The sequence below is a fragment of the Poecilia formosa genome, unplaced genomic scaffold, assembly GCF_000485575.1.
Source record: "Poecilia formosa unplaced genomic scaffold, Poecilia_formosa-5.1.2 Scaffold196, whole genome shotgun sequence".
NCBI classification, from domain to species: Eukaryota; Metazoa; Chordata; class Actinopteri; order Cyprinodontiformes; family Poeciliidae; genus Poecilia; species Poecilia formosa.
The window spans coordinates 675,019-689,432 of NW_006800135.1; the positions used below are offsets into that span (position 1 = coordinate 675,019).

A 14,414-nucleotide genomic window follows, 5' to 3' on the forward strand; every position below is an offset into this window, starting at 1 on the left:
GCTTCCACAGAAGCGCTGCAGTTACACTTTTTTCCTTTGATAATATTGGTTTGGAGAAGAATAAACACTAGAGCTAGCTCTCAGAAGATTGTTCCCAGGAATCTTTGCAGTGACATGTAATGTATAAAAACATGCTTGGCTGTTTTCATAATCGTCCCATAGGAGTCTATTACATTTGTGGGCATGTAAATTGTCGTGTGATCCTGCACTATGCTGCAGCTGGTTACGCTAGTGATCTTTGCTTTTAGTTTCTAATTACATTTACCTAAATATTTCATTGCTTTCGTTGCAATTAGTGTAGTGTTAGAATTTAAAACCCATCTTTACGTCTTCGCCTTACAGTCCCTCGCTCGTACAGAGCTGCTGCTGATCTTACAAAACTGGACTAATTGCATGTTTTTTTATGATAAATACACATTATTTATTTACAAATAAAGTGGTTATAATAGAAATAAATACAAAATAAACATCTGAGCATTATACTTCATGTGGTATTGCACCCATTTCAAAATGTACAACAGAAATGCTTTTTCAGAACCAGTAAAGGAATATTCCTTTGATTAAAACATTTATTTTTCCCAACTTTATGTAGACATAAATATATTCATATATACTTTCACTTCTTTCTCAATATCTCTATTACTTTGTTTCTTTCATATAAATAAATGTCTTCATTGGGAAACTGGGTGTCCATAGTAGAGCTTAAACACTTAGTGTCTCTCTCTCTCTCTCTCTCTCTCTCTCTCTCTTGCTCACTCACGCTTTGTGTCCACACAACCTGTTTCTCATCTGCAGCCACAGCCCTCCACCACCATATCCTGGTAGTTTTTCAGAATCACCTTCTCATATTCGTCCAAGTAAAGCAACGAAATGGGGCTGAGTTCGGTGGGCACACAACAAGCTCTGGGGATGTTTGAGTTTACTGAGTTGACAAGTGTCTGCACAATGGCGTGATTAGTTGCATTAAGGTGGTCTGGTAATGGAAAGGGACATTCCCCGTGGCAGTAATAGGCATGGTAGCCTGGGGGTGCCACTATCCACTCGTTCCATTGCACGTCGCTGAAGTCTACGTACAAGGTATGCCTTTTGCAGCTTGCCTTTGACTGATGCTTCCTGCGTTGTTTCCGGACTGCTGCCTGCCTTTTCCCCCGTGTATGGAGTACCGAGTCCCCACGGCCGTCGTGACCATATGTTACCAGCAGGGGCCGAGCCTGAGGCCATGAGTCCTGGTCCTGGTGCAGGGACCGGCTCACTCTGACATGCCCGTTTCTTCTCCGGAAATGGCCTGCATCCTTGTCTGTCGGCTCTGGATGAAGCACCTCCACCATGAAGCCATGATTCTGGCCATTCCCTGAAGTCCATTCAGATACAGCAGGACTCACGTCAAAACTCTCCCAGCGGCTCAAAGAGTCCTGAACCAGCCTGGTGTCTAGCAGACGGACCAGAGGTTCTGTGCTGTTGGAACCTATTGGAACTCCGAAGATCTCGTAAATGTTGATACGATGGAGGCCTCCTGCAAGAGCACCACTAGTAGAGCTGCTGTTCTTAGGAGGTGCAGGTCCAATGACCTGATCCCTGTAAATGCGGAGCTCTGCGGAGGTTATGAGCTCCTCTTTAGGGATAGACGTGAGGTTGAAGTAGAATTGCTGGGTTGTTTTGCTTTTCAGGCTGGCCAGTGCCTCCATTGATTCTACGGGAAACAACATAGAAAGCCATAGTGTAAGATTATGCAAACAAAAGTGAAATCAACAAGTAAATTGGCATGAAAATAATTATTTTCCTCACATTCCAGATATACACTGATGAAGATCTCACTGTTAGATCAGTAGATTCAAGCTATGCCAAGCGATTAAACGGTGTGGGCGTGGAATCAGTCTATCAGGTATGACTCAGGCAAATGACAATTATGATGTAAAACAATCATTAAAGTCAAGCTTTTGAGATCGTCTGGCTAAATGTCAAAGAATGAAAGCAGTGTGCCAACATTTTCGGATAAGATCAGAACGGATAGCCAGCCGTTATATGGGTCATTTGCATAGACAATTGGTCACTGTAGAAAACTTCCTCCTGCGTACGCAATGAGCTACCATCAAAGATGATAGCTCATCTATCATCTTAGGAATTAGTCTATGTAAAAATGATTCTTAAAAATGCAGAAGAAGCTGAAGCTGCCAGTATCCTTATGACCTTTTTATGTGATTGTTGCTCTGGGGAGGAATTTACAAACAAATTGTCCATAAACTTGCAAATTCTTTGTTCTATCGTTTATATATCTGCTCTTAACAGTCCTGAGGCAAATGAAAGTAACACTTATACTTAAGTTAACTGGCATTCCCCTCAATGGGATACGGTAAATGACAGAAGTGTTAGTAAAAGCTGCAATTTTCTTTCAGGCAGCCCTGCTTTGAACTCTTACTTTATAAAGATCATAGAAAATGTATAGGCCATCATTTTAATCTGTTTGGTGTGGCAAAGTAAACACAAACCTTAAAACTATTAGCTTTTCAAAGGAGGCATTTAGGAAATTCCACCATCTCATCCTAAACCTCCCTCCAAAGGCACAAAGAGCTCAATTAGACCCATCACTTCTCATTTGATGTGGGAAAACCCCCTGTGTCTCGTTCCCTCTCTTCGGGTTTTCGATCCGGCTCTTCCTTTCCTTCATCAGCACCCAAATCCCATTTTCCCTCTGTTCTCTTAGCCTCCAAATCCTCTTTTCTTGCTGTCTCTTCTTTTGTCACTGTTTTCTCTGTTTGGTTCTGCTACAGTATTTTCAGTCTCCCTGAGACTGCTTTGTGAACATGCTTAGGCTTGTCAAAAGTGTGTGAACCGCAGATATGAGTGTGTCGGCATTCCTAATTTCTTTTTGTGCTGTGTGCCAAAATACGAGATAAAAGCTAACGTCAGGTCATTCATTTAAGATCTGTTGCTGGCAATCGCTTCTCTTGTAATAGTGAAAATGTTCTATTTGGCATGGAAATTGGTTACATTTTGAAAACTGATAGCAGCGAGTCTCATTATCCAAGAGAAACGAATATCGAATGGCAGATGAGATGAACGGCTCGTGTTGTTTGCTTCGATGTGTTGCATTAACATTTGTACATGCATGCTTGTTATATGGCACAACAAACACGACAATGTCACTGACATGATACGAGAAAAGTAGGAACCATGTCGCCTTGAAAGTTGAGGTAAAAAAAAAAAAAATCTAGAGGCTGCATGTGTAAATACAGTCTAAACTCATTTGTAATGACCAGTGGTGTCAAGGTGTGTTGGCTGAGAGCAGATGTTTCCAGAAGTCGGCTGGGAGCAGTCACTCAGCCCTGCAGCTCAGGCCAGGATTGTTTGTAGTGTGTCAGTTTAGCCACTTGGTGTCATTGCACTAGGGCTTTGGAGAGCACCCAAGCAACCACTCAACCACCCCTCTGACTCACCCCTGATGGAAACTTCTCCAGTCAAACACAGGACTCTGTATGAGGACTCTGTGTAGGGCCCCAATAGACTTAGTAACGTGTATGCTGCACAAAGAACTACTTGGATCATAGGAAGTGGAATAGTCCTACAAAGCTACTCCAGGCTTTAGTTGATGTACACAAAACAATATGTAATAATATTTAATAAATATTTTTGTTTAAATTTCATGAAAAGATAGTTAAATAAAAACTACTTTGAGTGTTTTAAGAATGTAACAAAATTATTGCTTTATTCTATTTTTTTTTTTCATCTTAGCAGCCCTTTTATTATGGAGTTAAACTGCAAAATTCACTCCAGAAATCACCACGTGTCCCCTAGACTGAGAGAGCAGTTATGGTGATACAGGAAGGTGCGTAATTGCGCACATCACGGAGAGAGAGGGAGACGGAGAGAGCCGATTTGGAAAGAAAAAGGAGGCAACCCCCCTCCTTCCCACCGTTTCAAACAAATAATTTCAGTCTTGTTAAAAATGACTCAGTCTGACACGATGACTTTGTCCCGGTTCATGCTGCTTTAATGCGGGCTGTTTTTGAAGTTACAGGGTGATGTCTATCACCTGCGCAAAAAGTACACCGCCCTTTATCCCGTTCCTGTGGTGCGTGTCTGGAAAAACTGTTTTCACAGCCCACGCAAACACCATCAATTATTAAGAAACAAATTACCCTAGGGATACCGCTGCCCCTTGATGTTTGTGAAGCCTGTGACAGCTGCTAAAGGCGTGTTTGCTTTGCCGTTGCATCACTGCATGTAAGAGAGCTAGTTAAATTGTGCGTGAGGTGCTTGTTTATAAATCGAGTCACTTTAACAGTTTTTTTTTCCTTCTTCTTCTTAAGAGTTACAAATAACTTGAATGCATGTCGTGCGTAAATGACTAAACCTTCATAAAACAGCGAAGACTCTGAAGCTCAGCTTGACGCACTGAGTCATGTTTAAATATGGGTTTGGGCTGTCTGACAGGTGAAGGTATGTCAGTAATACGTACCTTCATGGTGAAAGCTTCTAATCGTGTTGGCCTTGCTGGCGGCCCTCTCTGCGTGCTTCCCCATGCTCTTGGGTCGTTTAGTGCTGTGGTCTCCGTTCGCAGAGTGCATGTGGTAAAGGTCCACCATGTATTGTGGCACCACGGCGTGCTTGCTGGGGGTGGGTCTGCGCCCCAACCCGAACATGTTGAGAAGCCGAAGCTCGAACTCGTTGAGGAAGCTCTCCGACCGCTCCGGGCTCTGCTTCCCAGATTCGTTGTACTTCCTCCGGCCGACCTCGGGGATGAGTCCCGCAGCACCTTCCAGCAACACCTGAGCGAGCAGCAGTACCATGAGAGAGCGGACCACGGCGACCATGATCAGTCAGTCCCTGTGGAAAGAGTTGGTTTCTGTCAGCACACTGGCACGGAAGTATTGACATGCTGGGGCTTCCCAAACACTTTGTGATCTCCATACAATTTGAATGGGAGACACCTTTTTCCACTTTGATGTAGAACAGAGACAAACCCCACCGGCTATACTGCGCCGCGGGAGTTTGGGCTTAACACGAACTCATTCATAAAAATATCAAGGCGAAAAATTAATGACAGGGGTGGACAAACCAAATTCAAAGCTCTTTAGATGGGGGGAGGCGGGAGGAGGCTGCAGACATACGGTCTCCAGATAGGAGAGATAAGAAACCATGTTCGATGATGTGATTTGAATAGAAAAGGAAAAACGTGCAGAGCGAAAGATCACAAGGAGTATTAGGGAAAAGAGATTACAATATCCACAGCAACAGCAGCATTACAGTCAGACGGCATTGTTTGCAGAGGCTTTGACGGTCATGTAATCATAATAGATAGAGTTACTTCAAGAGGCTTGCAGGTGTTAGATCTGACGTCCGTACCAAAGCCAGATGTATCCTGGTAAAGCTCTTGAAAAACTTCAAAAACTGAATACTATCCGAGCAGCACAATTTTTACATTAACATTTTTTGTCATCTGCCCCTTTACTGTTTATTGTTCAATAAAAACGCCCTGTAACTTTTCTAGGAAAAAGGGAGCAAAGTACAAATTGTAAAGAGGAATTTTCTTCATGGAATTATTTAAAAACTTCTCAAAACTGTTATTTTAGTAGTTTGACAAATTCACCGGTTCCTCCTTACCTGACGAGAAAGCGCTGTGTCCGGTCGTCGTTCCACCTTTGAGCTCCGATAAATTCCACATTAATTCGTGTTTAATCCACGCTGTTTATCCTTGGGGGACCAAAGACAGCCCATGCCGTTCACCGATTGCCACATATTCTCACCAGCTGTGAGTTGAGTTAGGTCGTGTTCAGTTATATACGTAGAGGTGGGGGGGAAATAGTCTATGTTAAGTCTATGGGGAAACTCGTTGGCATAATCGATGAAAGTCTAAGGAATCTTGTCTGCACATCTTAGAGAGACGAAGAGCTCGCTGAAGTCAAAGTGAAGCGGCGCTGAAAGTTTGAGAGAGAAGCGCACTGAAGTGTCAGCCCTCTACAAGTTGTGGGAGAGCGCCGCACCGCAGTGCTTCTATTGATTGGTGCCTTCTCTTCCTCCAGCGACTCTTTTTGTCCTATAATGATGTCACACATCAAGTACCCACCCACCTACGTTTTTGAAACCCCCACTGAGCATCAGTGTTATAGTAATTTTCGTGACTGAAACATCATTGTTGGAAAAAAGAAAAACAATAACTCTGCAGAGAACTGTTACTGAAAGTAATAGTTGCCCTTTAAATGTGAAATATTCAGTTTTACCCATCTGCAACATGATTTTAAATATGCATAGTTTTCTAGTTTAATCACTTGCAAACAAAATAAATTGTCCAAAAGTAATTTTCTTTATTTTTAGGACTTTGGTAAACTGATAAAAGCACAAAGAGGAGTTGGCAGGGGTATCTCCAAAGATTTCCATAAATCTTGGCCAAATTGGGGTCACTAATAACCTTGAGGTGGCACAGCAAAACCAAAAAGCCATAACAGCTTTTTTGAACTATGTTGTTATGCCAGAATTCAAAACTGTGCCAAAAAAAGGGGGGGGGGAATCTACTTTAGGATTTTTAAAAAAATTATTATTAATAACCTAATAATCAACAAGGTCGTGTGAGTTTATGTCTGGCACCAACATACTTTTCTGCCTCCACAAAGAGTATCCCTGATTTTAAAGCATTCTTTCACTTTCACTCATTTCTTACCCAAATGTGTTTATTATTTCAGGGCAGAGTCAGGAGTGAAGGGAAAGCTTTCAAAATATGGGAATTTTACAGGAAAAATTAGATCATATCAACATAATGAATGATGAATGCACTCATCAAAGCTTTTCTTTTGCTCTTTTAAATTAACATGTCCATCAATGCCAGTAGTATGTGTGATTTTAGATACAATGGGTAGCATATTTTTCTCTTGACTACATTCCCAATTTTACACTTAACTTACCCAGGTAGAAAGGGTAATAAAGCAAATTACCCTAATTGTGCTACTCATATGAATAGTCGTTATAGCTCTAAAAGCCAATAAAACAAGCTAAGGGAAGTGTGTCAACTGTAATCAATTAATATTGATTAGAGATGCACAGAAAAGACTTGAATCACTCTTATTTACACTCGACCTGTCTCATTACTAATGATAATTAGGCTAATTGCAAAAAAAACAACAGAAAAATACATGCTAAATGTAAACAAAAGTTGCAAAAGATAGCCCAGCACATAAAATCCATTTTGTTTTTGAATATTTATTCAATTATGTTTAATTGCTGAGCCGTGTTTCACTGACTGTTCTCTCTCCCACACACAGTGTGACGTCTCCTTTGGTAGTATTTAACAGTCATTCATGATTGAGTGGCTGCTGAAATCTCCTTTACAGTTACAATGTTTTAACAGTGTTACCACAACAGTAAATTATAGTAGTTTTTTCCCTAAAAAAATCAAAGTAGACACTGCTGATATTTATTTTGAATAGATCTTGTATAATATATGTATTATATGTAGATTTTTACTGATTCAGAGAAAGGATCACATCTTCATGCTGTTTTTGAAGCATAACTGCTTTATTTCACATTCTATTGTTTGCACAATTGATTTTAAATTTATTGAGAAAGCATTGAAAAAATTACTATTTATATTTCCTAAAGAGAAATCAGCAGATTTTTTTTTTTGCTGTATTAATGGTTGTTTCATAACTATGAAACTTGAAAAGCTATAAATGAGAAAGCCTCAAGAATAATAGGAAATATTTTTGTCAAATATTTTAAGCACCAGGCCTTGAAATACACAATATTTACTGCTTATGGTAATTCTGGTCAAGATGAAACAGTAGGTTTTGCAGTACATGCTATTAAAGACCTCATTATTTAAAGTAAGCAGCATTCCTGTTTGTTATCTCCATAAGAAAATGCTTCATTGATTTCCTCTTGTGGCATCTATTAGGTGATGATGGTGGGGAAGACAGTATGTTTTCTTCAAAAGATAGCCACACATTTAATCCCACATAAATCACAAGATATCATTGTCTTGTGTCAGTACAATATGATTATATGAGGGATAATCCCAGATCATCCCCTTGGCAATTAAAATACAGAGAGGTTCTTGGGTGCGTGCCATTACAAGCATCACAGTGTTCATTGTGCTTTTTTTTTCTCAATACTACTATAGAATGATTCAACATGCTTCTCTGTTTCTCGTATGCTTTCTTTTTATCACAGTTAAAATAAATGTTATCTAGAATAAAATATACATAACCTGCCCTATATTTTCCATTCAACTTAATTCAACGACAGCTAATTCATTCATAAAGATCTACCTCATTGTCTTGTTAATCTCTTGGCAGTGATAGCTGCGTCTGTGCTGTTGCCAAAACACCACTCGGTGAACCTAGCGCTCTAAACCCAAGCCCAGGTAAAAGCTGCACGGCATTTAGATACTTTAGATTGAAGGATAAGCCCTCACACAGCAAGCTGTGAGCATCTTTAATTACAGAAGTGAGAGGATTAGAAAGAGAGGGATTTATCTGATGCTCTCTCCCATCTTTTCTCTGTTTGTTCGTGTGTGTGTGTGTGTGTGTGTGTGTGTGTGTGTGGTTTTAATGAATGACCATGTGAACATGAGAGGGTTCAGAGAGCACAGACATCTCTGTAATATTTGTGTGTGTGTGTGTGTGTGTGTGTGTGCGTGTGCGTGCGTGCGTGTGTGTGTGTGTGCTTTATTTGGCACAGCTTGTGTCAGGCTGGCACTGAGGAATGTTCTGAAGGATTTGATCAGATCACGCGGTCCTGATACTGTAATAAATCATTGTTTTCAGTCCGATACATCACACTTATCACTTCCCTGCTGCTGATCCAATTACATGCTGATTGAAAAGACAACATGACAGAGTGAAACCCTTGTGGCCAGTGAGGGCAGGTAGAGATACGCTGTCAGAGGCATAAATGAGCGACTTGTTCGGGGGGATGTGGGGATTTCTAAGGGGATAGATTATGACTAAACCAGACAGTATTAACTCACCACAAACAGAAGAAGTATGTGTTTGTTAGTGATATTTGTAAACAGCCTTTAAGAGCCATGGCAGGAAACTCAGACACTGCGACAGACATGTCTGTGGGACATACCTGGTCAATTGTACAATTGTTTACAAAGATTTTTAGCAGTATTTCCAAAAACTGGCTCAGTACTGATATGAATAGAAACAATGCTTTAACTGAAAAACGTAATTAAAAGTGTAAGATGTAAGATCAATTGTAGTTGCTTTAAAAAGCATGTGCATCCCACAGAACCATTTCAGATTCAGTCTGTGTTTGTTTTCAATCCCGTATATTCTGATATGCCAAAATAAATTCCGGTGCATCCATCTCCAAACAGGCATCCCCTTATTGCACACATAGTTTAATTTAGTCTTGACAAATATATACAGCCTTAGAATTTAGAAAATGTTAGTACATCAGCATGAGAAGGATAATGCTTAGACTAAATGACACTTTTTATATTTTTGTTACATTTTGTTATAATTTAGCTTCCAGATTTACCCAGGAGAAAAACATTTTTTATTATAAATTAATTCTTTTATTTTTTTGTTTTTTGTTAGCCCTTTGCCTTTTTTTTTTTTTTTTCTTCGTTTCTGGACCCACAGGTGCTGCGGAGCGACTGGACCTTCTCATAACAATCATTTACCTAGCTCTATAGTTATCAGATAAACTAATGCTGTTAACAATATGGGCCATGAAGTCAATTTCTAAGGTACAATCTATAGACAATCCACATTGAGAAATGACAAATTGACATTCGTTAAGCCAAAAACATTCTGAATGTACATAGTGGGGGGTTTTCTGCTCTATTTTTTGTATTTAGTACCTGTGTTCCTAAATGTGATGTTCTGACATTTGTCATTATACTTTACCACTTTTCATTGACAACTTGAAAAGAATAATAAGCAAAACTGAGGTCAGTGACGTAGTGAGGACCTGCACCACTCCAGACCTTGCATGATGAAGCACACAGGACCCTTTGTGCTTTGTGTCGATCACACATTTTTAATTGAAATATGAATCAACCTTTTTTCCCTTGCACAGTGTGTTCCAAACAGCCTTCACCATGGGAAATCTTCTCCACTAAACCAAAAGAATAATATACAGTCAAGTCACCGTCATGTACGAATGCTTCATCAAATGCATGAATCTCCTCTTTTTGTATGGAAACCCCCTCGCTGGAGAACAATGTGTAACACATAAATTTCTGACAAAAGTATAAAGAATCCACTGAAGAGCAAATACTTGAGGTCAGTCAAGGCAGATTATCAGAGAAGAGGACATGTTGTTGATTTAACACATCTAGTGGCTTCTAGAAGTATTCACTCCCCTTGAACTTGTTCATAATTTGTCATGATACATCTACAAACGTTAGTGTATCTTACTGAACTTCCATGTGCTCGACTGGAAACTCTGAAAACATCAGTTTTCAGAGGTTTCACAAATCAAATCTTAAAAGTGTGGTATGCTTTTCTAGTGAGCCAGTAGCACATGAATATTTATGCGTGTGCTACTGGCTGTCATTGTGGAGAAGTGCCACAGAGCTGAGTGGCCATAAAAGAAAAAATTAAGTAGAAAGTCAGTATGCTGGAGGTTTAATAACAACAACAATAACAATATTAACAATAATATACTTTTTTGAGATAAGTATGTGAAAGTGGTACAACACAACAGTAAAGAGTTTTAAATACAATTAATCTAATGAAAGTTCCACATTTTTTTTATTCATTTAATTTTATATTCTTTAAATTTCCCAAATATTTGACAAGTAATGTCTCCTGTCAATGTATTTATGCCTCATTCTTGTTCTAGTTTAATAAACCGCATTATGGATAGTCAAGACATTTGCATATCCTCTTCCCAGTGTTTTTTTGCTCTCTGATGATCGGCATTTGTTTAGCATATTCATGAAGGCAGATATCCTAAATGGACTGCGCCTGCTGTCATCCTCATTTTGCTGACACAATCCTGTTTGCATGTTGTTTGCACATGCAAAGCTGACATTCAATCAACTTTGCACCTGCTATCAAGTTTGAACCTGCTTTTGTACGCTCAAACCTTTCAAAGATCAGTTTCTAAGACCTCTCAACGTTTCAAATGTATTGTATAGTATTGTAGATTCTGGTGAAAAACAGCTCCTTGCCCTCAGCAGTGCCCTGCACAAGCCTATTTCTTTGTATGCCACAGTATGTGCTTTGTAAATGTGTTCATGTTGAGTTAGATGTGGAGAGCGAAGACCCCTCTTGTCATCACATGCATTCCCTGAGTCAGTGGCCAGACAAAGCCCTGAGATGACACTGCAGATCCAACCATTAGCCTTTCACCTGCTGCTAACAGTTGCTTGGCCAGACATAGAGCCTGCATTCCTCTACCTCGACCCAAAAGTAGTCTTAATACACGGCGTAACATGCAGTCAGAAAGACGATCTTCAGAAATATAGCTTGAAAGCAGGAAACACTTTGCCTCATTGGCTCACTTCTAATTCAGCCACTGAGCAAACTTGCCTTTTTAATTTAGGAACCAATAAAATCTTCATCAATCCACATGTGTTTGACAGCAGAAGCACGACTGCTGGACTACGGCAAGCACGTGCGCACATGGTGCATGAAAGAGATTGTGGCCAAACGGGACACATTTCTTATAGGTTTGTCCCAAAATGGAAACCCACCAAGGTCAAAGATGGGCAACAAGAAAGCCAGAGTCAATATTTATGGATACCGAACATGTGGCACACTTCTCTACCCACTAATTTGAGCAACAAGTCCACCTCCAGATTATATGGGCCCTCAGAGATCACAAGCGAGGGTCTAAACCTTGCTCGCATGGCTGAGAGCTGCACTGAGGTTGGTCGCCGACGAGAAGCTGTGAATAATTTAGCAAATTGGCTCAGTGTTTATTTGTTTGTGTTCCAATTTTTGGTGTAAATAAGGGACAATATAGCTTTGATCAGACAGCCCATGTACCTCCTTTATCCAGAACTTACATTTGTAATTATCAGTGTAACTAGTATAGTGGTAATCATCATTATTGTGTGATGGGTTTTTTTTCCCTTTCATGTTGCATTTCATAAAATCAGATGCTACTATGGTGTCCTTTGTCCATATAAAATGCCTTCTTCTCTGACTGTAACATTTAGGCAATACAGTTTATCTGAATCATTTATATGTCTCCAGTTAGGAGGTTAATTTGGATGAGAAGCAGTGACATACATTTTAAAGAAGAAACAAAACAAACTGTTAAATAAAGGGACATGGTCGTTTGAATGCAGCTCGACTCATAAAGACACCACGTGTCACTCAATTATACCTCTGCATGATTAGAAGCTTGTACTATGTAAACAACCAACGTCAAGATTTACATTTTACCACTTAAGCACAAGCAGCTGTTTACAGGCTAAGGAAGGAGGGAAAGCACTTGCGGAAGTACCCATACATAGACAGCACCAAGGCCTAACAAAGCCAACGAAGATGTTTTCAATTAATAGTTGTTTATGCCACTCTAATGCAACACTTGGCTGGAGACCTAGATTGCTTTTTAAACTCCCAGCGCTGGTGCTTGTTGGTTTTAAACATGTTAATATGGGATTGGATTTTAGTTAAAATGTGGCTTAAAATAAAAGTGACTCATTTGGAATTTGATGCTCTATAAATGTTTAGGAAGTCAAATTGACGCATAGAAACTTTATGATTGAAGCCTCGTGTCCTTCCCCATTTTTAAACACATATCATCCAAGATGAAAGAGCAGCAGTCTTCACATGCTTCATCTGGGGTACGCAATACTACGCAATGTAGCTCCATCTGTTCTTCAATTTCACAAAAAAAAACAAAAACATTTTAGCTACATAATAGAAGATTAGGGATGACGTTGGATATTGCTTCTGTGTGAGATATGGTGAAGGTTAGATAAGTAAAACATCTCGTATCATAAAGAGCAAGGTCGGTCAATGAACAGCTAAATATAATAAGGTTCATCATCACTATTGTGTGTAGCATGTCACGTATATCTATATTTGTCAGGATAAAAAGGCATGTACCAATAACATCTTTCGACTTTTCTTTAACAAACAATATTGTTGCTCACATGGATCTCATACATCAGAGCAAATTCCTTTCTCATCTTATCAAATGCCAGCAGATATTGAACAGGGCTTGTATTGGCACTTTTGCCAGTTTGTTCCATAAAAGTTTGCTTATGTGGTTTTAATACTTCAGCAGCCCTGCTTCCTGCATTGTAACTGTAACTATAGATGTAGCTAATGTATAATAAGCAAGCATCATTACGTTGTAAATTCAGTAGTTTCTAAATTGAAGAAAATAATGGTTCATGTGATTTCTGTTATTTCAGTACTTTAGTTGAAAAACTGTAACCCACATTAATTCCTTGCAGAGTTTTTAAATTTTTTCTGTGATTATGGTTACTGCCAGTGAAGCTAAGCTTCTCAGAAAAGGATTTTTAATACAAAAATATTGTACACTGCTTAGTTAACAATTTTCCAGCAGACACTCATTGGTACCCTCTAGATGGAAGTAAATGCTAAATAAGCAGACAGAAAATATGCAATAGAAATACGCATAAACACTGCCCTGAGAGCATTGTGCAGCAAAGCTCATTCAAGAGTTCGGACTAGATGCACAAGACATTGACAACCGCTGGAGTCGGTGCTTGAAGAGGCTTCTTACTTAACGCACATCGACTCTGGATCTGGGCTTTTGCTCAGATCCAAAGTCCTTTCTTTCAGGTCATCATAGATTTTGCCTTTCATTTGGGAATCAAGGCTCCAGAGTGCAGATAAAAAGTGGAGAAGGACATAACCTCTTTTGCATGAAGGTCCAGTTTTATGTTTCCACAGTCATTGATGGTTTGGGGAGTAATCTAGCTGATCGTGGTCCTCTCTGTTTTATAAAGTCCAAAATGTGTGCAGTTCTACTATCATTTTCCAAAAGGATCTGGCACATGCCCACACTACCACTACCTGCTTAAATGACCATGATACACTGTGTTTCATTTGGCAAGCGGAGGGTTCATGGTGGCACATTTCACTACTGAAAAAGACTGATCTGGGCTCCATAAAAATCTGCTCAGTTCTCAAAGCAGTTCTAGTGAAATATGGTTCCTCCAGTGAGCTTTGAGTCTGCCAGCACAATTCATGGTGGGACCAGTGGGACTCATCACAAAGCCAACTTGCTTTGTTCATGCCCAGGACCTCCAGGAAGAGTTATGGAAAGAGAAGCGACTAGTTTGGAAACCTCAGTCTTTTATCAGATTTTTACATCCATACATGCATCTATACTGAACCATGTGAGTATGTCACAGTCCAGCTTCTGCAGTGAGATAAATATATGTTAGTTGTAATCAACCCCAAACATTCATAACTGGAATAACTGGAGCACAGAGTTAGAAAGATGACAAACGATAAGCAAAATAAAGATAAAATATG

At 39.7% G+C, this 14,414-nt stretch overlaps 2 protein-coding genes across 2 annotated transcripts in view; one reads left to right on the plus strand and one right to left on the minus strand.

The window, feature by feature from the left end:
• LOC103148043 (1-phosphatidylinositol 4,5-bisphosphate phosphodiesterase beta-1) overlaps positions 1–14,414 on the plus strand; it is a 178,230-nt gene that overhangs the window by 27,455 nt on the left and 136,361 nt on the right. The window lies entirely within an intron of this gene.
• Positions 398–6,002, minus strand: bmp2b (bone morphogenetic protein 2b). The gene is made up of 3 exons (XM_007566657.2): positions 5,602–6,002; positions 4,457–4,824; positions 398–1,690 (listed from the first exon to the last, which is right to left on the minus strand). Exons 2-3 carry the CDS (start codon positions 4,809–4,811, stop codon positions 786–788), a joined length of 1,260 nt encoding a protein of 419 aa, XP_007566719.1. The 5' UTR covers positions 4,812–4,824; positions 5,602–6,002; the 3' UTR covers positions 398–785.